The sequence below is a fragment of the Callospermophilus lateralis genome, chromosome 1, assembly GCF_048772815.1.
Source record: "Callospermophilus lateralis isolate mCalLat2 chromosome 1, mCalLat2.hap1, whole genome shotgun sequence".
NCBI lineage: Eukaryota > Metazoa > Chordata > Mammalia > Rodentia > Sciuridae > Callospermophilus > Callospermophilus lateralis.
The window spans coordinates 100,008,928-100,031,515 of record NC_135305.1 but is presented as its reverse complement, the minus strand read 5'-3'; the positions used below and the strand labels follow the sequence as shown (position 1 = coordinate 100,031,515).

The following is a 22,588-nucleotide window of genomic DNA, read 5'->3' as shown; positions in this document are numbered from 1 at the left end:
GTGGAAAAAAAGGGTTAGGGATGTAGTTCAGTGGTAGAATACTTGCCTAATATGCACAAGGCCCTAGGTTCAATTCCCAGCATTGCAAAAGAAATAAAAAGAAAAAAATGATCAACCTAAAAAAAAATGATCAACCTTACAAAGGACTCTTTTTTAAGGCATGACCCCAATTGTGACATTTGTTCTCCCCATCTGAGCCTGGCCTGTCCATGTGTCCAAAAAGGAAGTACCTCAGCCCAGTTGGGGCCATGCCAGGCTGCACTCACCTCGCTCCACAGTCTTCCTCCTGCTGGTCCTTTAAATGCACCCCAAACACTCAGGCCACCATCCGTCACCTGCCTTACCACTGGTCACCTACCTGCCATCAGTCACCTGCCTACTACCAACACCATGCGCTGTCTCATCAGCCTGGCCCTCGGCCTTCTCGCCCTGAAGGCAGTCCTTGCTCTGGACCCAGCTTTCATTTCACCAGGTAGGCCTAAGCCACCACCCACCTTACTCCAGAATCTCTAATTCCAATATAAGCTAACACACTGGTAGCACTGGTGGTTTGATAAAGGGGCAAGAAGGAGAGGAACAACAAGGCAGAAAAACAGGGTTCTATCCCCCCATGGTGAAGGCCCCATACCCCAGGGCTGAGGCCATGGTCCCTAGATGAGAAGTGCCCAGCTGGGAGATGGGGTGATGGGAACGGAAAGTGGTTCTCAGGCCCTATCACTTCAGGTGAGGCCATTAGCTTTCCACCTCCCACAGTAGGCCTGCAGCTTTGTTTCCTGATTTTCACAGCTGACTTCTACTTTTCAGGAGAAGCTGTATCACAGTTTTGGTAGACTGGGGGGTGTTTTTTGTTTGTTTGTTTGTTTTCCCCTCTAAGAAATGGAATCTTGAGAGCTGGGGGCTGGGATCCCTGGTAGTTTCCATCTTTGTCTCCATCTTGCCTCCTCCTGAGGAACTTCAAGGGTGGGAACAGGGTCTAGGCCCCCACTTACCTGCCTGTCTCCTGTGTAGTTCAGATCATGTGCCCTGAGCCCAGCTCCTCCGAGGAGATGACCTGTACCCCAGCCTGCCTCACCGATGAGGACTGTCTCGGCAACACCAAATGTTGTCCTAGTGCCTGTGGCCGCTCCTGCAGAACCCCAATCATTGGTAATGCCCTGCCTAGCCCTGGTGGGGAGGGAGGAACCAGCAATGGCAAGATTCTGCCTTGAGTGGGGCACCACAAACCTCTTTTAGAGCCCATACACCAGCCCTGTACCTGCAACCCATCTGTGAGTGCCTCCGCCCCACAAGCAGCCTTGTGATCTCCCACTAGTTTGGTTTCTAAGGTCTCCAAGCCACCAAGGGTGCTATGGGGGATCTTGCCCTGGGACAAACAAGATGGAGGCCCCTGGGACACATTTGACCTCAGGGTTCCACAGACATTAAATTTCCCTATCCATAAAATGGGGTTTTTTCAGTTAAAGGGTGCAGTGAGATGGGCCCAGCAAGGAAGGCTGTGAGCATGAGAGCACTTTGGGTGCTAAAGGGCTGGCCCGTCTCTCTCCAGAAGCTGCCCCCAAAGCTGGCAGCTGCCCCTGGGTGAACAACCAGATCTCCCAGCTGTGTCAGGAGGAGGACGAGTGCTCCCGTGACAGCGAGTGTCATGGCGACAAGAAATGCTGCATGAGCAATTGTGCTAGGAGGTGTCTGGACCCTGTACAAGGTATGCAGCCTCAATATCGCCCCTTGGGTCCCTTTCTCCCTTGGCTTTCTCTGGTTAGCACCTCATCCTCAGGGGGCAAAGGGTGGGGGCAAATCAGAAACAGGCCAGGAGGTAGATCCCAGCTCCACAGAGGTTCTCTTTGCCAACTCACTGTGCCACCGCAGGCTTCCTTGGGCACTTGATGTGCCACTCAAGTCAGGAGTGGCTATCATAGAAAAGGGAGCTTAGAGAAACAGTCCAGAACTCAGATCAGGCAGCTGGTGGGACTTGGTCTTGGGGGGCCTGTGCCTTTGGCACTTAATCTGAAGGGGAGTAAAGAGCTTGAGGTTAAGAGCTTCAGTGAGACATGGGTTCAGAGTTAACTCTTCATACCTACCTGTGACCTCCACATCCTTCACTTAGGAGAATAGTGGCCTTACCTACCTGCCCAAAGGCAATACTGAGGGCAGGGGCAGTGGTGTGAGAGCTGTGCTTTCTCAGGAAATGCACCTGTTCACCACATCCCTGAAAAAGTAGAGGTGAACAAGCTAGCACATGAACCACAGCATAGATGACCAAACCTCCTCTCCCTACACTCCTATTCATTCTCCACTGTAGAGAGCCCTCTCCAGTAAGGAGCCCACCCAAATTCCCTGACTGCCAGGAGAGGCCATGTCCAGTCTGAACCCCAGCAAGAATCTTCTCTCTTGGATCCAGTGACCATATGATGTCTCCTATCTGCTGCTAATAAAAAATCCATTTGGCTTTAAGTCTCTCTGTCTATCTGTCCGTCTGTTCTAGGCACCCGAAGAATGGACAAAGCAAACACAGAACTTATCCCTGGGATCTCTGGGGTGGCTGGGGTGGCTGAATGGGAGCAGGCAACTCCCCCCATGGGGATAAGTGTGTGGGGGAGAGCTGGGAGTTCAGTCAGGTTCACTGAGTTTGGGCTAACTTCAGAAAAACTATGGTGAATCTTTGGGCTGGGAAGGAAGTCATCCTACCCAGCCCTGGTGTTACCCAGCCAGTTACCCTGCATCTGACCCCTTCTGAGGTATGACCAGCAGGAGCTGAGACTGTGGAAGTCTTGGGGCCCAGAGGGTACTGGGGACTTGGCCAGTCTTGGCAGTATGGAGAGAAAGCAAAAGCATAAAGGAATCAGAGGGGAGATGGGGCATGCGTTGACACCACGCTAGGTCAGCCTTCTGTAAAGTCTCTAACAAAGTGTATCTGCTCTGCTCCAACACCAGTTAGGCATCCTAAAACCCATGCCAATCCTGATACTGGCAGCCCGGGTTCACATCAGGACTCACAATTTAGGGGCTGAGGCCCATAAGCCTGCACCCACTCCACATGCCAGCCACAGTCCCAGGACTTTCTTCACTTGCAACTGATAAGACTGAAAATTTGAAGGTTTCTGTGATCCCTTCAGCTTCAGTAGTTCACTAGAATGATGGCAGAAGTCACTAACTTTATTATTGTTCTTCTATCATAAAAGATACAGATCAAGAAGAGCCAAATAAAGGGACACACAGTGTGAGGTCAAGGGATGGGAGGATGCAGGAGAGTCTTTCCCCATAGGATCTTGCCGCAGTCTGGCTGGGCACAAAAATCACAAGCCACTCAAACAGGAACAAATTTTATTTTTGAAACTCCCGCCAATGCCCTGTAAGCTCCAGGGAAATACCCTGACCCACACACGCGGCATTCTCCAGTACACCAACAGGAAATCCCTCCTCTGGAATTCCCTCCTACCGCACTTCCCCAACCAATGGGAACTCTCCAGGAGTCCCTTAGCAGCTGAGGTGGACAGCAGGGGTCTAATATCCATATGAATGCAGATCTTAACTTAATCATATCATCTCAATGGCTTGCTGGCATCACCTTTCAACCAAAAATGCCGTGCATCATACTACTTGGCTATGGCTCTTAGCAGGATCTGGGTGTGCCACCCTCCCTGCACATCAGTGTGTTCACCAACCCACAAGCTAGCCTGAGCTTCGACATCCAGATCTTTTATGGAGGTTTCATTACATAGGCATGACTGATTCGATAATTGGCCATTGGTCATTGAAGTCAATCTCCAGCCATTCTCTCCCTGGAGGTCAGAGGTAGTGCTGGAATTTCCAACCTTCTTATCCTGTGGCTGGTCTTTCTAGAGACCATATCCCATCTAAAGCTAAAGAGGTGAAAATCACCTCTTTAGCAAAGACCCTACTACCACTAAACATGTTGTGGTGGAGACCACAATCTGGGATCCACCCTAAACTTCTGGCTCTCAAATTTGACTGTAAGTCTATTGAGCTGAAGTAGGTTTTTCATGTACCCCACATGATTCAGTAATCCACCAGATTGGAAAGTCGAGGCTGCAGTGGCCTCCAGCTCTCTCAAAGAGCAGAGCAGGGGATGGTCTGAAATGGAGAGGTGCTCTGTGGACTGTAGGTGGCAAACACCAAGCCAGACACTGTGATATGATTACAAATATCCTCCAGTCTTTGTCCCTGGTGCATTTTTAAATAAATACACACACACACAAGTTGTAGATGAACACAATACCTTTTTTTAAATTTATATTTACGTGGTGCTGAGGATTGAACCCAGTGCTTCACACATGCCAGGTGAGTGCTCTACCACTGAGCCACAAACCCAGTCCTGTCCCTGGTTCTTGACATGGAGCTTCTAAAACAGAGTACTCCCTAAACTCACTTGGCAATTGAGGTGGCCAGCTGGGTTTGTTAATTGGCATTATTCATAGAGAAACAAATTTTTCAGATATCTTAAGCCAGGAAGCAATTTTGCATCTTGGGGTGAGCCCCCCCCCACACACACACACACACTTTCCACAGAGTTAAAGTTCCCATCCTCCCACAGAAACTAAGTAATAGGGGCACTGAATTTCTTGATGTATACATATCAAAGAAAGTACATACCATCACAAGATAAATGCTCTGAAGAAAGAATGGGGGAACTCTCCCCCCACATTTTTTAAAATGTTTATTTTTTTGTTGTAGTTGAACACAATACCTTTATTTTATATTGTTCATCTATTTTTATATGGTGCGGAGGATCGAACCCAGAGCCTCCCACGTGCTAGGCAAACGCTCTACCTCTGAGCCACAACCTCAGCCCTCTCCCCCGTTTTCAACTGGAAAAATCTGCCTTTAATTTTCACACCCTCCCCCATGCTGGGGATGGAACCCAAGGTCTCATGCATACTAGGTATGTGCTCTACCACTAAGCTACACCCCAAGCCCTTACCTATAATCTTTAACTCATTTTGCTTTACAGACTTAAGCCCGGCTCAAGCTCTACTTCAAGCAAACTGAGAAATGAGTCAGTGTTTCTCTTCTAGATCTTGATCTCCAAAGTAAGGCAAGAAGAATGAAGTTTCCCAAGCAAGGGATGAGTGCTAATGGACAGCGATGCTTTAGTGGAACTTGCTGGAGATGGTCGGCCTCCTTCTGAAGTTGGGCCAAATCTGACCATTCCTGAGATGGAACGTGAGAGGTGGGTTCAGTCACTCTACATGGATCCATGGGAGATGGTCATAGCCCCACCAAGGCACCGAGCTCTGTGTCCTCTTTTAAAGAAGGATGTTAGAACTGAGGGGACCGAGCTGGTACCAAGCAGGCAGCTGGTGAGCCCACGGGAGCTTGGCACCTGACAGTTCCCTCTGGTTGCAGAAAACTGAAGCCAGGCATAGGCGGTGGCCCGGCGGCTTCAAGGAACCTCAAGACCTAAGAGTGCTTCATCAGCCCAAGCCCTCGCGTCCACCTTCTCACACCGAGGAAACACGGTAGGTGGTACGTTTTCCGTAAAAAGAAAACACGGTTCGTGCGTCTGGTCTTTGGTTTGAGCCTGCATATCTTAAACCAATTCTGCTCCCAAACCCGGCCCTTTTTTTTTTTTTTTTTTTTTTTTTTTTTTTTTTTTTGTGGTGCTGGAGATTGAACCCAGGGCCTTGTGCATGGAGGCAAACACTCTACCAACTGAGCTATATCCCCAGCGCTTCTCCTCCCCTTTTCTCTGCGTCTCCCATCACTACATATCGCGTTATGTTGCGTGTATCCTCAGACCTCACGAGCAAACCTGAAAAAGGCGGTAGGCGTGGCTCCTAGAGGGATGGCTTCCACTGGGGCGACTTCCGGTGAACTACGTTTCCGGTGGCGCTCCGAATGACGTAATGAGCGCGTCTGCCTCATGGGCCTGGGGACAGTACGGGCGGCGGATGGAGGTCAGCAAGAGTGTTCCGGCGTAGGTCCCGCGCCATCGTGGGTGGGGGGAAAGGGCTACCGAGCGTGGATACTGAAGTCTTGAATACCGAGGTGTGGTGGGCCTGGAGTAGATGGGGGCGGCGACCTCGGAGAGGGGGCCGGTAGGGGAGCTACACGCGGTCGATCCGGGGAAGGGCCCAGCTGGGGTGCTGGGATCCTGGGTACCCGGAGGAGGAATTCAGCGGGGACGCTGGACCGTGGGGGTGCGGGTGCTGGCGAAGTAGGCAGGCAGGGGGCTGAACGCGGTGGGCCCGACGGCTGCCTGCTCGGTACAAGCTGACGAGTGCGCTTGCTCCCCCTCTGCCTGTGGCGTCCACGAGGCCGGGCCTAGAACGTGCTTCCTTCCTGCGTTGACCCTTGGTGTCACCAACGAGTCGATTTTCGTTTGGCTATATTTGAGCAGCAGACTTCCGAGTTGATATTTGCCTAAGCCTAAGTGCGGCTTCTGGACTTAGTTCCTTTCTCCAAACAGCTTTTAGAATTATCTTAAAAATTGGAAAGATTTTCCAGCGCTTCCCCACAGTGCCTGGATTGAAAAGTATAAATGTGGGGCTTGAGCAGACGCTCTTCTCTGTATCTCATATTTTTTTTTCCCTTATGTAGAGTTAAGTTAAGCTTTTTACAGCTGCAATAATTGCTTGTGTGAAAATAAAATTTTACAGCCATATACTAAAGTCCAGGAAGTAGAAGAAAATAGAAGGTGCTTTCTGTTTGGGCAGAAGCAAGGCTCCCATTACATATCTTAGCCAGGTTATTCAGTCACCTTAGGGAGCAAGACTGGCAGAATTGTTAAAAGTAACATCATAAGGGTATGAAACAGGTTCTTGAAAGAAGTTGACATTTTGTGGGGCTTGGAAAAATGAAGTGTTTTTTGGTAGGCCTTATGATGAGGAATAGCAAGCCTGCAGGGTAGAATGAAAGTGTAAAGCCTGATTAGAATAAGGCCTTAGGTAATGGGGAGATGAGATAAAGCTAGGAAGATAATTTGGGGCCATGTTAGGAATGATTTTTGTGATTCAGAAGTTTTGTTCTTAGAAATTGAGGGAAGGGAACTCCAGTCTCCCTTGGTTTGGGGGAACTCACTCCCTTGTCTGGATGGTTAAAATATATCCACGAAAGCTTTAGGAAAGTGAGTTGAATAGCCTGAGTTTTCCGGGATCATTCTCTAAACCAGTAATTCTTAATCCTGGTAACCTTGTGGGAGATGGGGGGATTAATGCTCTCTCAGTTTTACCTGTAGAGATTCCCAGTCATGAAGTATTGGGCAGGACCTGGTAGTCTGAATTGTTAACCATGCAGGTGATTTTGAAGCACAACCAGTACTGAAAACTTTACAGGCTTCTGAGTTTTGATATTTGATGACATTGTGTACTGAAACAAAAGCCCTCTGAGGTGTTACTTCAGAAAGTACTGTCTCAGAGCTGGGCATTGTGGCAAGTGCCTGTACTCCCAGCTACTTAGGAGGCTGAGGAAGGAGGATCACAAGTTTAAGAGCATCTTGGGCAAGTTAGCAAGTCCCTACCTCAAAATCCAAAAAAAGTTTGAGAATTTAGCTCATGATAAAGTGCCCCTGGGTTCAATCCCCAGTGTTACAGAGAGAGAAAGAGAAAACTATCTCACACATGGATAGTCAAAAAGGAGAAAGATTAAGGCTGGTTTTAGGGAGAGGGTAAGTGTGATTTCATGTCATTTGTCATGTTTTTCTCCTGAATTTGTGGGTCAGGATCTGCTACTCCAGGACCTTCTTCTCTTTTTTTTTCCTCAGGGCTTTGGAATCATTTGCTAGGAGTCTTATCTCCTGTACTCCCATGCCATAATGGCAGCCCGCCTAGTGAAACAATGCACATACCTCCTGAGAGAAGCCACTCGCTTATCCCCTGCTATGGCTCCAGTTAGTCGACTGAGACTTGCCAGGACAGCCCATAAGACTTTGACCTTCTCAGCCATCTCACACAGTTCCCACTCTCCAGGTTCCTTGACAGAGTTGGTAGAAAAGGATCAAGTGTTTACTCCCTACCCAGAGCGCCAAGAGATAGACCGGCTCATCGAGAAGGCCACCAGTCCACAGGAGCTCCTAGAGCTGGTTGATGGTGATCAGAGCCTGCACCACAATCATGCGGCCCTCATACTTATCCGCCTTTCTCACCTGCTATCCGAGAAGCCAGAAGACAAGGCCTTGCTCATACAGGATATTCGCTTTCAGCAACTTCTTCATCTAGTCAGTAGTCAGGTGGGTGCAAACATGTTGTTTGAGGGCTTAGAGGAAGGGACAGTAGCCAGAGGCACCAGTGATGGACAGCCCCCCCCCCCCCAAGCATCTTGTGGTGGTTGTTTTTCTAAATTTCAAGTACTTTTATGTGCTTTCTGCATTTATCCTTATAATAACCTTGGTAGGTATATATTTCTATCCTCATTTTATAGACAGGCAACCAAACACACAGTAACAAGTATAGTAAACAAGCCTGGTTCTTCTCATTTCCTTCAGTGCTTTCTCCCTTCACATATTGCATTGATTTACATTCCCAATTCAATTCCCAGTGTCTGGGTGCTGACTGGACACTACTGTTGAGGCTGGAGGAGATGCAGTATGACCAATGGATGGCCCCAAAGCTTAAGCTGGGCCTCAGTGTAACCTAGCCACATTCATACTTTGAAAGGATGAGCACAGAGAAGAGACAAGGCCCATTTATGTGACTCTCAGGAGTAGCACCTTATTTCAGAAAACCAGTTTCTGCTCTATATAAGGAAAGGGCCCTTCACATAGTGCTTCCCTGGGCTCCATAGCAAAAAAAAGAAATATAATTCCTATCTTCTCCAAACTGGCCATACATAATCTGCTGGAAAGGAGGTACTCAGGCACTGAAACCGTGTGCCCAGTTGTCATACATGATAAGGAAAGGGTTGTGCTGAATATTGAATATATCAAGCTGAAGTTTTTTAAATCATTGTAATGCAGTATAGCTAGTTTTCCCATGAATTAGGACAGTATGGAAAATACATAGTTTCTTAGCACTTTTGTTTTAATTAGTTACGTACAATGTGCTTGCACTGTGTGTACTGAGTTCGGGTACAAGCACATAGTCATAAGATTAATTCCATAGGTCCTTTCTTGTTCTATAGTTTTAATTGTTATTTATTGAATGTTTTTCACACACTTGAATGAAACAAATCTTTTAACAAACTAAACATTGGAAAAATTGTAAGGCAGTAACAACATGGAAATAAAGTATTTTCCACAAGATACCAGAAAGATGCGGATACCTGGACCTTGTGTGAGACTATAATGAAGTACTTTGTTCTTCTTCCCCAACCCTTCAGATTGCAGCTATTCTGTTCCTAGCTTACTTCATTTCATAGGTGGTTTATGTAACCCCTTCACAGGTAAAGAAATGAGCTAAGGAGTTGATGTGGAGACACTAAGCACAGGAAATGATAGCCATGCTTGTTTTACCATCTCCCATGAGGATGAGGTCTGGACCTCATTGACCTTTTGACTCCTTAACTCTGTGAGACGTTGAGACACTCCTTGCATGGGGCAGAGTTGGTCTCTTCAGAAATGAGATGGGCACCAGCAACAGAGGCAGAGGGAGCCCACTTTCTGCTGGTGATGGGGTCAGCTTATCTTTCCTAGGATACCTCGACGTTTGGGAGTTGTCAGGGTGTAGTGATTACTGGGATTGGGGGAGTTTGGTTTGTTTAACTCACCTGTCTTAAGACTTTCCTGTGAACCTTCATGTATCAGGGAATACCTGCCTCTGAGGAAATCAAGAGGCTCCCAGGCTTAAGTCACTCTACTGGAGGATATGGGGTAGTGATACACTGGAGCCCTATCCCTGTTGTTTTTCAGGGTGTCATTTCTTCCACTTATTACATTAATTAGAAACAAGTGATTGCTATGTTGAAGTGAAGTTTTAAGGGTTGAAGTTTGGCATTGTAAGTAAAAGTAATGAGTTATAGACAAGACTGACATTAGAAAGTCTAAAGTGCTGCCTTCTTTGCTATCAAGTCAGACCCATACACTACCTATCTTGAACAGAAACTCTTGATTTATTAGCTTCAGGAAGCAAGCCCATCAGGGATAGGTGCCAGGCCCTGTTAGAGCAGGACAGGTGCTGTTCTCTGAAGAGTTTTAGTAAATATTCCTGGAATGGCAGCTATACCCCAGACGCAGAATCTGTGGGGTGGCATATGTGATTGCCCTTTTCCTTTCTCCATCCAGATAACCACAGTCTGGCATGGGACTCTTGTGAAGCTGCTGCGGAGCTTATACATTTTGGCACTCCCCAGGACCTCTAAGGAACTGCAGTCAGTGGAGCAAGAGGTGCGCTGGCGCCTGCGGAGGCTCAAATACAAGCACCTGGTCTTCCTGGCTGAGTCATGCACTGCCTCCATGCAAGAGCAGCATTCCAAAGATCTGCTGGCTGAGTTGCTAGTGCACCTAGAGAGGCGCTGGACAGAGATTGAAGATGGTCGCACAGTTGTGGCCATCATGATGAAGGCAGGGCACCTTTCAGAGTCATTGATGAACCGCCTAGAAGACAAGGTATGGGAATGAGAGCATGCTGCCCCTGTCCTGCCTCCCTGGGGACTTTGGACTTGTGCACTGGGACAGGAGCCCTAGAAACTTCTGTCTCAGATGTCTCACAAGGAAGGACCAGAGGGCTCCAGAGAGCAGGTGGTTACTCTATGACATTAATTCAGCACCACCCATACCCTACTCCTAATATAAGCCACTTCTTTGATTACATCTGTCTTTCTCCTATTTCTCCCACCTACATGATGTTGAAAGGCATGAGAGATAGTTCCAGAAGTTAATACGGGTGTCCTGGGCCAGCCCTTGCACAATAGCCCAGCTTCTGGAAGAACTCTCCCAGAGGTGCTGTGTCCTCCACCCACTCTCTCCTTGCAGTCAAGTCAAATTCAGCTCCCATCTTCTCATGGTGGGGGCTGGCCCAGATGGCTGCTATAGCAAGTTACGCTGTTCATGGGCCCTGTGTCCCCTGCTCTGGGACATGGGGATAAGTTTGGCTGCGGACATGATACTCTAGGTCCAGGAGTCCCTGAGGCAGGGGAGGAGGCAGGCCCTGCCTAGATGGGCCTGTGTTGAGTAGCTCAGGCCCAGTTGCTGTCTCACAGGGACTGCACTCGATGGGACCCCTGCCCCCAGCTCATCCCTGCCACCTCAGGCCATCAAGCTGACCCCTGCGCGACTGTGGTTGACAGTGCCTGGAGCTGGTGGAGCAGTTTGGCCCTGACGAGTTGCGGAAGGTGCTAGTGACGCTGGCAGCTCAGAGCCGGCGGTCGGTGCCCTTGCTGCGGGCCATCTCCTACCACTTGGTACAGAAGCCCCTCCCGCTGACGAAAGGCATGCTTCTGGACCTGGCTTATGCCTACGGTGAGATGGGTAGGAGCCCTGGCAAGGAGCCACCTGCAGCTTTGTCAAATTCAGTGCTTATTCTACCCATGATAGGTACTGGCCCAGAAGGCTGCCACAGAAACATTGTGACTCATGGGCCCTGTTCCCTTTGACTAGGCTCAGGGATAAATTTGGTCACAGACAACAAACCCCTAGACCTCAAGTGTGAACAAAGTGGCAGAGCGGGTAGCTGCTGGTTTCCCCAGCTAAGCCTTGTGATCTGCAAACTCAGGCAAACTCAGCTTCCACCAGACACAAGTGTCCCAGCGCCTGGCTGCTGACCTCCTGTCACTCATGCCCAACCTGACATCTGGTGAGGTAGCCCGCTGTGCCAAGTCCTTCGCCTTCCTCAAGTGGCTCAACCTGCCCTTGTTTGAAGCCTTTGCCCAGGTGAGCTGGGGCCAACTTCAGGGCCCAAAGTCTGATCCAATTTAGAAACTGGCTCCTTAGGCCTCTGTTGGGAGACATTGTTTTAATTAGTGAAACAAAGCTAATCCAAAACATTCATTTTTAGGTGGTAAATTCAGATTTCTTACTTTTTAGCATATTTGGAACTAGATGTATAGTGATAAATTTTTAAAAAGTATATATATTTGAGAGCTGTTAACTGTGTTGTTGATTGTTGTGGTTGCATTCATCTTGAGGCAGCAGTAGCAAGGAAAGCAGAGGGCAAGGCTGAGAATCCTCAACTCTTCCTAGTTACTGACTGCCCCAGATGGAATTGCAGGGAAAGATGATGGCCTGTGCTTTCATTTCTATGCAGCCAGTCTAAACCAAGTGTTTCAATAGAGTTTTCTAAAGCCATCATCGGGGAGGTAGTTTCTAGAGGTCCCTATCCTCTATGGACAGCTGCTGCTGGTTGGAGAAGGGTCTGGCCCTGTGTGAGTGGTGGGAGTTCATTAGCCTGGGATAGGGTCCTCAGACTTCATCCTGTCCTTCTGCTGTCTCTGCATGGTTCAGCACATCTTAGACAGAGCCCAGAATGTTACCCTGCCTCACCTGTGCAGCATGCTTCTGGCTTTTGCCCGTTTGAACTTCCACCCAGAAAAAGAGGATCAATTCTTCAACCTGGTATGGGCTTCTACTCACTACCCATTAACCTCTCCCTGTCATCTGCTAGCTATTGGTTCTAAACTACCACTGGGTGAAAGGGGAGGGACCATGACCCCTGACACTGGGTGGGTTAGAAGAGGAATGGCATTCCAGGGACCTTTTGAGAATAGACACAAAATCTCATGTTGTCCTGTGATGACTCCCTCGCTTCTTTCTCAGTGTACCACCTTTCCACACTGCTGCTGATGCCCTCTGGGGCTTCAGTAGTCCTCTGCAGAGATTCTCAGAAGGCTTGGCATTGGAAAGTTGGGGGTGGGGAGTGTCCTATGTGAACTAAGTGCACCAGCTATTGGGCAAAGGACTTTTTAGAAAGACCAGACCAAGTTTGACCCCAGGCTTCCTGGGACACTACTGGGGACTGTCTGATAAGCTCTGGTACCTCTGGCCAGGGTCCAGCTTTTGCTCCCAGTGGCCTTCCCTGGCTGCAATGTTATAGGTCAAGACAAGGTCATCAGCTGCTGTCTGCCCTTGCATGTAGCAGTCCCTAGGCAAGGCCAGCTTTCCCTGCCACACCCTGTCCTCATCCAGGTACATGAGAAGCTAGAATCTGCTCTTGCAAGCCTGGAGCCAACCCTACAGGTGGACCTAGTGTGGGCACTCTGTGTGCTGCAGCAGGTACGGGAGGTGGAGCTACAAGCTGTTCTCCATCCTGGATTTCACACAAGATTTCTAGGTGAGATATTTCCCCACCCACACCCTACTGCACTGCTGCAGCTGGGAGGCTACCTGATTTGCCTACCTAGAGCTAGGTAAGAAATTGCAGTAATGATAGGAGGAAGCCAGAGCACACCTCCAGGGCTTCTCCATCATTCCCTGCAGGTGACCCACAGACCTTAACTCTGCTGGCCCAAACGCAGAGCACTAGGTCCAAGGCTGGGTAGGGAGCCACTATCCTGCCATTTAGGTTCTCTCAACCTCCATATCTGTTCCTCCTGGCCCTCAACCTACCTGCTTCTCATCCCCCAGAGGGCAAGTGTCTAAAGGACCAGAGCACCCTCCAGAAGCTGCTCCACATCAATGCCACCGCCCTGCTGGAGCACCCCAATTACAAGGGCCCCCTCTTGCCAGCTTCAGCCTTGACCTCCAAGCCTTCTGCCCCTGACAAGAAGATGACCCCCTTACAAAAGGAACTACAGGAAACACTGAAGGTGCTGCTGGGAAGCTCTGAGCGGGGCTGCCTTGATGTGGCCACTCGATACGGCTGGGTGCTGGGTAAGGGCTCTCTCAGCTGGCAAAGAGCCTGACTCTTCCCAACTCTTAGCAGTTAAAATTGTTCTAACCCTTCTCTGCTGCAAGGAGCAACGCACAGAATTGCAGTGCCCCCTACTCCCCTGTTTTCACATTGTAGGGATGGTTTCTGAGGGGGTGGTCTCTGAGGAGGTGACAGTCCCAGCAGGCTCTCATCCACACTTCTTACCAGATGCTGAGGTACTATTGGATGCTGATGGTCAGTTTCTGCCCCTGAGAGACTTTGTTGCGCCTCACCTTGCCCAGCCAGTTGGAAGCCAGCCACTGCCACTGGGGGCTAAAAGGTAGGTGGCCAGGAATCTCCGGTAAATACATCCACAGCTCTTGGGCTGTATACATGGACCTGTCTCTCTCTTTCCTCCAAGGAGTTGAGAGCAGCCCTTATCAGCCATCCTTCTTCCTGCCAGGGTTGCTTTCCTGCGCTGGGAATTTCCCAACTTCAATAGCCGAAGCAAGGATTTGCTGGGCCGCTTTGTTCTGGCTCGCCGCCACATGCTGGCTGCAGGCTTCCTGTTGGTGGATGTGAGTACTGATTGGGAGTGTGGTCCCTTCTGTACAAGGAGAAGAGCCAGCCTACAGCTGGAAGGATATAGACAGATGCCTAGGCCAACAACCTCTCTCCCCTATCCCTGCCAAGTCTTAGAAGCTGGAGCTTGGCCCCTAGGGTACATCTGGAATGCCATTAAGCCTCCCATTTTAGCTTTGGAGGTGGGTAGGGCTGGGCATCTCATTTACAGATGAGGAAGGGAAGCTCAGAAGGCTACACAACTATTGAGAATCAGAGTGGGCACTGGAGCTGCTGTCTGCCTCTCTTGTCAGGGTTGGTTTCTGAAAAGGTAAGACCCGCAGACCTGTCCAGTGCTGTTATTATGTGACTACATAGAGTTCCACTGCAGTCGAAGCAGGAAAACACAGGCCCAGGCCTGGCTAGAGTACTGGAAAATCTTGACTGAAACCAGAAGATGCTGATAAAGGGCCAGAGAGTAAATGCGTGCTTTTAAGGACTGCCTACGGGTTCTATCATGTTTTCTTCTTTGGGCAGGTCATTTGGTTTTTCAAATAATCCTTTAAAATTCAGAAGCTCATAGGACTCTCTTCATTCACAACCTGTAGCTCCTTGGCCTCTTCCCTAAGGCCTTGGGGGCTGAGGAGTACTATGCAGAGATGTCATTCACCAATACTAACCTAAGGGTAAGGGGTCAGTATGAAGGCAGCAGGTAGAACCAAGAGACATGAATGGTCCTCCAGCCCTTATGACCTGTTCCTTCTGCTTCCTTCCAGGTCCCATACTATGAATGGGTTGAACTCAAGTCTGAATGGCAGAAAGGTGCCTACCTCAAGGACAAGATGCGCAAAGCAGTAGCAGAGGAGCTGGCTAAGTGACCTGTCCCCATCAGTCTGGACACTACATGCACAAAGGCTGACTGCCCAGAGGCCCAGCATTGAATGCTGGGTAGGCAAGAACTGGCACCGTTGAGGATGAACTGTCTCAGTGTATGACTTTTGGGGAGTGGCCTGTAGCTCCCAGGAATCTCAAGGCTAATAAATTTTAAGTTTGGTGTTCAGAACCAGGTGGTTTTCCAGGCTTTGTCCCTCTCCTCTCCTCCGCTACCTGCCTGCTTTGGAAGGCAAGAAATGGCTCTTCAGGGCTTGGCAAAGGAGAGTTGACTTGAAAGACAGAACACCTAGGGCTCAGACCTCAGATGTCTTTGCCTACTGCCTGTCCCAGCTGCTTTTTGGGGACCCTTACTGTAGTGTGTTTGCATCCACATGTGCCTGCTTATTACTGCCTGGGGGCCTATGACCAACCCCTGTGAACAGGTAGAGTCCTAGAATTAAGAATTTCCAGGGAGGGGCTGGGGATGAAGCTCAAGCGGTAGCGCACTTGCCTGGCATGCGTGCGGCCCAGGTTTGATCCTCAGCACCACATACAAACAAAGATGTTGTGTCCGCCGATAACTAAAAAAAAAATATATTAAAATTCTCTCTCTCACTCTCTCTTTAAAAAAAAAAGAATTTCCAGGGATAAGAAGCTTCCCAGAGGAAGTCAATTGAGTTTCTAGTGCATAGCTGGGCTTTGCACTAGCTGGCTTTGCTGGGAGGCTCCCTGTCACCCCTTGTGTGTACACTTAGGTAAGTGGAAGGTCCACTTGTGATGGCTTGTGGTGACAGGTGATGTGAGAGCTGGGTAGATAGTGGGAGGCCCTGACTGAAGCCTTATGCTACCGTTTTGGAAACCATCTGCCCAGATGGGGTCCTGAGGCATCCTCCTTTATGCTGAGAAGCACTAGGGTGTGTACCTTTCAGCCACCATCAGAAACTCCCATTGGCAGAGCCAACCTGAAAAGGGTATGGGTGGTGTGGGTCTCCTGTAGCCATTGGGTGAACCCACTCACCACTTCTCCCCACCTCAACCCATTCCGTCAAAGAAAATAAGTATCTGTCCTGTCCACCACTTGGGGCCACTGGTTTTTATTTTGAGGTAATTGGGGCACCATATAGTTATTAAGAAACACTCAGATGTTTCCTTCTAATAGAACTGGATGATAAGGGCCTACTGTAATACTGGCATAAGCAGAAGTCATCACATTGGCCATAGGACAACTCTTGTCCTCAACCATCTGCAACCATGAGCCTTTATTACTACTCTTTTGTCATCCTAAGAATGCTACCCCTAGCCAGGTGAGGTGGCACACACCTGTAATCCCAGTGGATTGGAGAAGCTGAGGCAGGAGTATCACAAAGCCATCCCCTAAAGGGGATCACACAATTTTGACTTAGATTTAGAGAAATATGAATTCTCAAGATTTCATTCATATCATTGCATATGCTGATAACTCATTTCTTTGTGTTGCTTAGAGCTGTGCAGCTCTTTTTTTTTTTTTTTTTTCTGTTAGATGAACACAATACCTTTATTTATTTTTATGTGGTGTTGAAGTTTGAACCCAGTGTCTCAACATGTGCTAGGCAAACACTCTTCCACTGACCACAACCCCAGCCCCAGAGCTATGTAGCTCTATATCCCATGATATGGCTTGACCACAACATTTACTCACATACACATATAGGTCTTAGAAACTTTTTCAGTTTTTTTCCTAAGAGTGTTAATAGTTTATATTTTACTTTTAATTCCATGATCCATTTTGTTTTCTCCAAATGGAGAAACTTGATTTGCCCAATGTTTATGAGTCTTAAATTGTTTTGTTGTTGTTTTGGTATCAGGGATGGAACTTGAGGGTCACTCAACCACTGAGCCACATCCGCAGCCCTATTTTGAATGTTATTTAGAGACAAGGTCTCACTAAGTTGCTTAGCACCTCACTTTTGCAGAGGCTGACCCGCAAACCTCCTAACTCAGCTCCCAAAAGGACTCTCCTCTCCCATTGACATGTTTTTCCACTTCAAAAAGTCAGTTGGGGTGGTGGCTCAGTGGTAGAGTGCTTGCCTAGCATGTGTGAGGCACTGGGTTTGAGTTTCAGCACCACATTTAATAAGCAAAAATAAAGCTCTATCAGCACCTAAACAAAGTTTAATTAAAAAAAAAAAGTCAATTGGGCGTCCCGCAAGGCGGGCAGTGAGTTCAAAGCCAGCCACAGCAAAAAACGAGGCACTAAGCAACTAAGTGAGACCTTATCTCTAAATAAAAAAATAGGGCTAGGGATATGGCTCAGTGTTTGAGTGCCCCTGAGTTCAATCCCTGGTAACCCCCCAAAAAAGTCAACTGGGGGACACAGCTCTGGGGCCCCTTTGTTTTGGAGAAGTCCATCTCTGTTCTATCCTTTAAATAAATAAAACTCGCTTTCTACACTTGCCTCAGCATTTCTCAGGTGTTCAATCTTCCTATCAGGGAAATGGGATTTGGCCCTCATTCTCATCTCCAGTCCCACCAAGATCATCACTGAGAAGCACCCACCTCTTGGATGACTTTACAACCTGTTACTTCCTAATAAGGCTTGCTATGAACCTGTCTACTGATCCAAAACATTCCTAAAAGGGTAACCCAAACTGCTTGCTCCACATCACCCCTTCTCAGCTCAAAGCAACCAGGGTAGTCATCGTTCATTTTCCCTTACCAGCAGTAAGGGTTCCCTTCTGTGGATGGGAGGACAGTCAGTGTACATAATGAATGATTGGGTCAGAAAAGGGGGCGTTGCTGATTCAAGAGGTAATAAATGCTAATGTTAATTCCCTCCTGCAGCCTATTATGAAGGTTACCTGCCTCCAAGAAATTGTTCCTCCCTGCAAGGGATTGCTAAAGAATGCCCCCTGGGCTGCTCTTTTCCTGCGGGTACCCTCTGGGCAGCTACATAATCCTGCCCTTAGATCACTCCACCTTTTGGCCCACCTTTTGGTCACTAGTCAAGTAGGCAGGTTGGAGGGAGGAGAAAGTGTGAGAACAAAGGAAATCTAAAATGTGTAAAAAGGGCAGGATAGTCCCACTTCCTCAGACATACAGCTCTGGGGCCCCTTAAGAGAAATCTATTTCTTTTCTATCCTTAAAATAAATCTTGCTTTCTATTAAAAAAAAAAAAGTCAATTGGGACCAGGAATGTGGTGCACACCTATAATATCAGCAACTAGGGAGGTTAAGGCAGGAGGATTGCAAGTTTGAGGCCAGCCTCAGCAACTTAGCCAGACCTTGTTTGAGGTAAAAAATGAGAGTGAAGGATGTAGTTCAGTGGTAGAATGCCCCTTGGCTCAATCCTTAGTACTGGGGGAGGCGGGGGGAGTCAATTGGGCACATTTGTGTATGTTTATTGCTGAGTTTTTGTGCTGTTGATCTGTTACCTGCATTATCACGTGTTCTTGATTACTGTAACTGTAAAATAGGCCTTGATTGGGTAGAGTGAATGAGCCCTTTGATTACATTTTTAAAGCTTGTTTTAGCCCTACTATATCCTAAGCCTTTCTATCAAGTTTTTGTTCTGTTTTACAGTGCTGGAGATCAAGTACTCTGCCACCAAGCCACATCTCCAACCCCAGTCCTTCAAGTTTTTGAAAAAGTTTGTCTATGTCCACAGAATAAATAAGTGAATAAAAAAGGCCAGGAATGGTGGCACATGTCTGTAATCTAAGTGGATTGGGAGGCTGAGGCAGGAGGATCAGGAGTTCAAAGCCAGCCTCAGCAAAAGCAAGGTACTAAGCAACTCAGTGAGACCCTGTCTCTAAATAAAATACAAATGGGCTGGCGATGTGGCTCAGTAATCCAGTGCCTCTAAGTTCAATACCCAGTACCTCCCCCTGAAAAAAATATTGTACTGGGATTTTAATAGAAATTGCATTAAACCTATAGATCAATTTGGGAAGACTCAACATCTTGACCACTGAACATCCTGTGTCTCTTTATTTAAGTCTTTGATTCATTTTATCAATGTCATGCAGTTTTTGTTTTGTTAAATGTATACCTAAGCCTGGTATGTTGGGGCACGTCTATAATGCCTGTGACAGGAGCCTATGGCAGGAGGATCCCAAGTTCAAAAAACAGTCTCAATAACTTAAATCTCAAGATAAAATATAGAAAGGGCTGAGGATATAGCTCTGTAGTAAAGTACAATCCTGAGTTCAATCCCCAGTACAAAAAAAAGCATACTTAAGTACTGCATTTTTTTTTTAAGAGTGAGAGAGAGAGAGGATTTTAATATTTATTTTTTAGTATTTGGCGGACACAACATCTTTGTCTGTATGTGGTGCTGAGGATCGAACCCGGGCCGCACACATGCCAGGCGAGCGCGCTACCACTTGAGCCACATCCCCAGCCCCAAGTACTGCATGTTTTTTAGAGTGATTGTAAATGCTATTGTGTTCTTGTTTATTTGTTCTTATGTTCACAATTAGTGTAGAAATTGGATTGATTTTTATGTGAACTTCCTGATTTTATGAATTTTTATTTTTGGTGCTGCAGATCTCAGGGCCTTTTTTATGGTAGGGAATTGCTCTACCTCTGAGCTATATTCCCAGTGCTATGCATATTTTTTATTTCCTTAGGAAGCCAGAATTAGACAGGCAGATAGGCAAGGGTCATCCAGAGAATGGAGGAATTGAAATGTTAATTCTTTCCTTGAGCCTTTCCTCCACCCTATCAAGATAACCTGCCCCTTGGGCTGGGGTTGTGGCTCAGTGTTAGAGCACTTGTCTCCCATGCAGTGAGGCTCTGGGTTTGATCCTCAGCACCACATAAATAAAATAAAGGTATTGTGCCCATCTACAACTAAAAAAAAAGATAAACTGCCCCTGCTCCAACCTGTTGCTAAAGAAACCTGTCCCAGGAATTGTACCTTGTTACCTACCTCTTTTTAAATGAACCCTGCTTTATATGCTTCCCTAATGTTCAACATGTGAGGGAGCAGAATTCGTCACCAGTAACCAGTGATATCATTCATATTTCCTATATATAAAGTCATATCTTTTACAAATAAGGATATTATGTCTTCTATATACCTTTTATTTTAACAGCTTTATTAAATAATATTTGTTTTTTGCTAAATTATATAATAATAATGAATGTTAAATATTAGTGATTAATGTTCTCATTCACTTGCCTACTTCAAATGAATAATTCAATGTTTTTCAGTCTCTTCACAAATATGTACAACTCTCACCACAATCAATTTTTGAATATTTTTGTCACTTCATAAAGAAACTGTGTACCTTTTAACTTACTTCCCTATATGCTCACCTGCTACCCACAGCCTTAAGCCAACACTAATCTTTTTGACTCTAGATTTCCCTCTCCTGAACTTTAATATGAATGGAATCTTACAGGATGTGGAGTTTTGTGACTGACTTCTTTCATTTAGTATAATGTTTATTTACATAGTTTGGTGTTTTAACATATAGCAGCATTCATTTCTTTTATAACCAAATAATAGTCCATTTATAGTTTTTACACTTAGCTTTTTGTATCTGTGGGTTCTGCGTCTATAGATTCAACTAACCACAAAATGAATTAGAAAAGCATTGCATTTGTACTGCACATATATAGCCTTTTTCTTGTCATTATATATTCGCCCAAAAACATATAACAACTATTTACAAACATTAACTTTGTATTAGATGTTATAAGTGATCAAGAGATGATTTAAAGTATATGGGAGGATGCACACAGGTTACATATGCAAATATTGCCATTTTAAGCAAGGGATAAGAGCATTCAAAAATGGTATTCTCAGTCCTGTGTTGCCAAAAGCTTGGTCCTTGTTCCCAATGCCAATACAATAATGAGGACATGGTTTTGAGAAAAAGGAAAAAGAAGGCTTATTGCTTTCTCAGCAAAGGAGAAACACAAGGGACTCCGGTGCCCATTTTAAGAAATGCCAATCTGTTCTCTGAAGGAGCAGCACCCATTTTACATTCCCACTAACAATGTATGAGATTCAAGTTTCTCCATAGTCGCAACACTGGTAACCTGACTTTATTCTAGCCATGTTCATTTTGATTTTTTTTTTTTTTTTTTGTACCAGGTGATTGAACCCAGGGCCTCGCACATGCTAGGTGAGTGCTCTACTGCTGAGCCACACCCCCAGGTCCCTGAGGTTGTCTTTGAACTCATGATTCTCCTGTTTCCGCTGGAATTACAGGCATGCACCACCGCACCCTGCTTGCATATCTTTTTTTAGAGAAATACCTATTCAGGTTATTTTCCCATTTTTAATGTTAGTTTGTCTTTTAGTTTTTTGTTGTTAAATTCTTTATCAAATATATGAATTCTGCTGGCTGCAGTAGCCACACCTGTAATCCCAGATATTCTGGAGGCTAAAGTGGGAGGATTGCAAATTCAAGGCCAACCTTAGCAACTCAGCAAAGACCTAAACAACTTGGTGAGATTCTGTCTCAAATAATAAAAAAATCTGGGAGCAGTGGCACATGCCCATAATCTCAGCAGCTCTGGAGACTGAGGCAGGAAGATGGCATGTTCAAAGCCAGCCTCAGCAATTTAGTGAGGCCATAAGCAAGTTATCGAGACCCTGTCTCAAAGTAAAAAAATAAAAAAGGTTTGGGATGTGGCTCAGTGGTAAAGCACTCCTGGGTTATGTCCCCAGTGCCTGTGTGTGTGTGTGTGTGTGTGTGTGTGTATGTGCATGCGCGCGCACTTGCGTGCATGTGTTAATCCATGTATATATACAAAAGAAAAAAAATATATATATAAGTTCCAGATATTTTCTCCCATTCTTTGAGTTTATAATTTTCACTTTCTTGATGATACCCTTTGAGACTCAAAAGTTTTAAATTTTGTCATTGTTTTCATTTGGTTGGGTGTTTGTTATTTTTGTTGTTTTTCTTGTTATTGGGGTAGGGAGGTTGGTGCCAAGGCTGGAACCCAGAGCCTATGCATACTAGGCAAGTGCTCAGCCATATCATATCCCCAACCCCAAAAGTTTTGAATTTTGAAGTAGTCCAACTTGTCTTTTTTCTTAGGCTGCTTGTACTTTGTCATTTTTAAGAATTCCTTAGTGAATCCAAAGTCACAAATACTTACCCTTGTGCTTTTTTTCTAAGAGTTTTATAATTTTCACTCTTATATTTTGTTCCTTTATGATTTTGAGTTAATTTTATATATGATATAAAGTGTCAACTTCATTTTTTTTGAATGAAATTACTTAGTTGTCCCAGAACCCAGTGTTGTTATTCTTTCCCTTGCTAAATGGTCTTAGCATCCTTGTCAAAAATCAGTTGACCATGGATATATTGGTTTATTTCTGGAATGTCAGTTTTCTTCCGTTGATCTATATATCCTCTTGCCAATGGTATATTGTCTTTTGATTACTACTGTTTCATAGTTATATTTTGAATTTTTCTCCATGGATTATTTTGGTTGGCTCTTCTGGGTCTCTTGCAATTCATGAGAACTTTAGAATG

The 22,588-nt window shown here is 46.4% G+C and overlaps 2 protein-coding genes and 2 non-coding genes across 9 annotated transcripts; all 4 read left to right on the top strand.

Annotated features, from left to right (window-relative positions):
* Positions 1-340: 340 nt before the first annotated feature.
* Positions 341-2,451, top strand: LOC143405939 (whey acidic protein-like). Of its 2 annotated transcripts, none has more exons than XM_076864415.2 (4): positions 341-472; positions 1,009-1,146; positions 1,550-1,702; positions 2,300-2,451. In XM_076864415.2, exons 1-4 carry the CDS (start codon positions 391-393, stop codon positions 2,314-2,316), a joined length of 390 nt encoding a protein of 129 aa, XP_076720530.1. In that variant the 5' UTR covers positions 341-390; the 3' UTR covers positions 2,317-2,451. The 2 variants fall into 2 exon arrangements, with proteins under 2 accessions (XP_076720530.1, XP_076720521.1); XM_076864406.2 differs by having other exon boundaries at positions 1,547-1,702.
* Positions 2,452-5,847: 3,396 nt separating this feature from the next.
* Positions 5,848-15,300, top strand: Tbrg4 (transforming growth factor beta regulator 4). 5 transcript variants are annotated; one of them, XM_076836858.2, is made up of 11 exons: positions 5,848-5,915; positions 7,721-8,185; positions 10,175-10,498; positions 11,179-11,350; positions 11,604-11,761; positions 12,332-12,442; positions 13,013-13,157; positions 13,451-13,696; positions 13,905-14,016; positions 14,140-14,254; positions 15,014-15,300. In XM_076836858.2, the coding sequence occupies exons 2-11, from the start codon at positions 7,772-7,774 to the stop codon at positions 15,113-15,115; spliced, it is 1,899 nt and encodes a 632-aa protein (XP_076692973.2). In that variant the 5' UTR covers positions 5,848-5,915; positions 7,721-7,771; the 3' UTR covers positions 15,116-15,300. The 5 variants fall into 5 exon arrangements, with proteins under 5 accessions (XP_076692973.2, XP_076692935.2, XP_076692945.2 ...); XM_076836820.2 differs by having other exon boundaries at positions 13,833-14,016; XM_076836830.2 differs by having other exon boundaries at positions 5,859-5,935; positions 13,833-14,016.
* On the top strand, positions 10,860-10,995 carry LOC143384179 (small nucleolar RNA SNORA5). Its single transcript, XR_013089268.1, has one exon. It is a non-coding gene; the product is annotated as a small nucleolar RNA SNORA5 (small nucleolar RNA).
* LOC143384172 (small nucleolar RNA SNORA5) lies at positions 11,385-11,518 on the top strand. The gene has a single exon (XR_013089266.1). It is a non-coding gene; the product is annotated as a small nucleolar RNA SNORA5 (small nucleolar RNA).
* Positions 15,301-22,588: the final 7,288 nt, after the last annotated feature.

Excerpts from the sequence above, each read along its gene's own strand:
- LOC143405939 (XM_076864406.2), top strand. The coding sequence starts at position 391 with ATGCGCTGTCTCATCAGCCTGGCCCTCGGCCTTCTCGCCCTGAAGGCA. Across the intron at positions 473-1,008 it reads CCCAGCTTTCATTTCACCAG|TTCAGATCATGTGCCCTGAG; the intron begins GTAGGCCTAAGC and ends TCTCCTGTGTAG. Across the intron at positions 1,147-1,546 it reads CTGCAGAACCCCAATCATTG|AAGCTGCCCCCAAAGCTGGC; the intron begins GTAATGCCCTGC and ends GTCTCTCTCCAG.
- Tbrg4 (XM_076836820.2), top strand. The coding sequence starts at position 7,772 with ATGGCAGCCCGCCTAGTGAAACAATGCACATACCTCCTGAGAGAAGCC. Across the intron at positions 10,499-11,178 it reads TGAACCGCCTAGAAGACAAG|TGCCTGGAGCTGGTGGAGCA; the intron begins GTATGGGAATGA and ends TGTGGTTGACAG. Across the intron at positions 14,255-15,013 it reads CAGGCTTCCTGTTGGTGGAT|GTCCCATACTATGAATGGGT; the intron begins GTGAGTACTGAT and ends GCTTCCTTCCAG.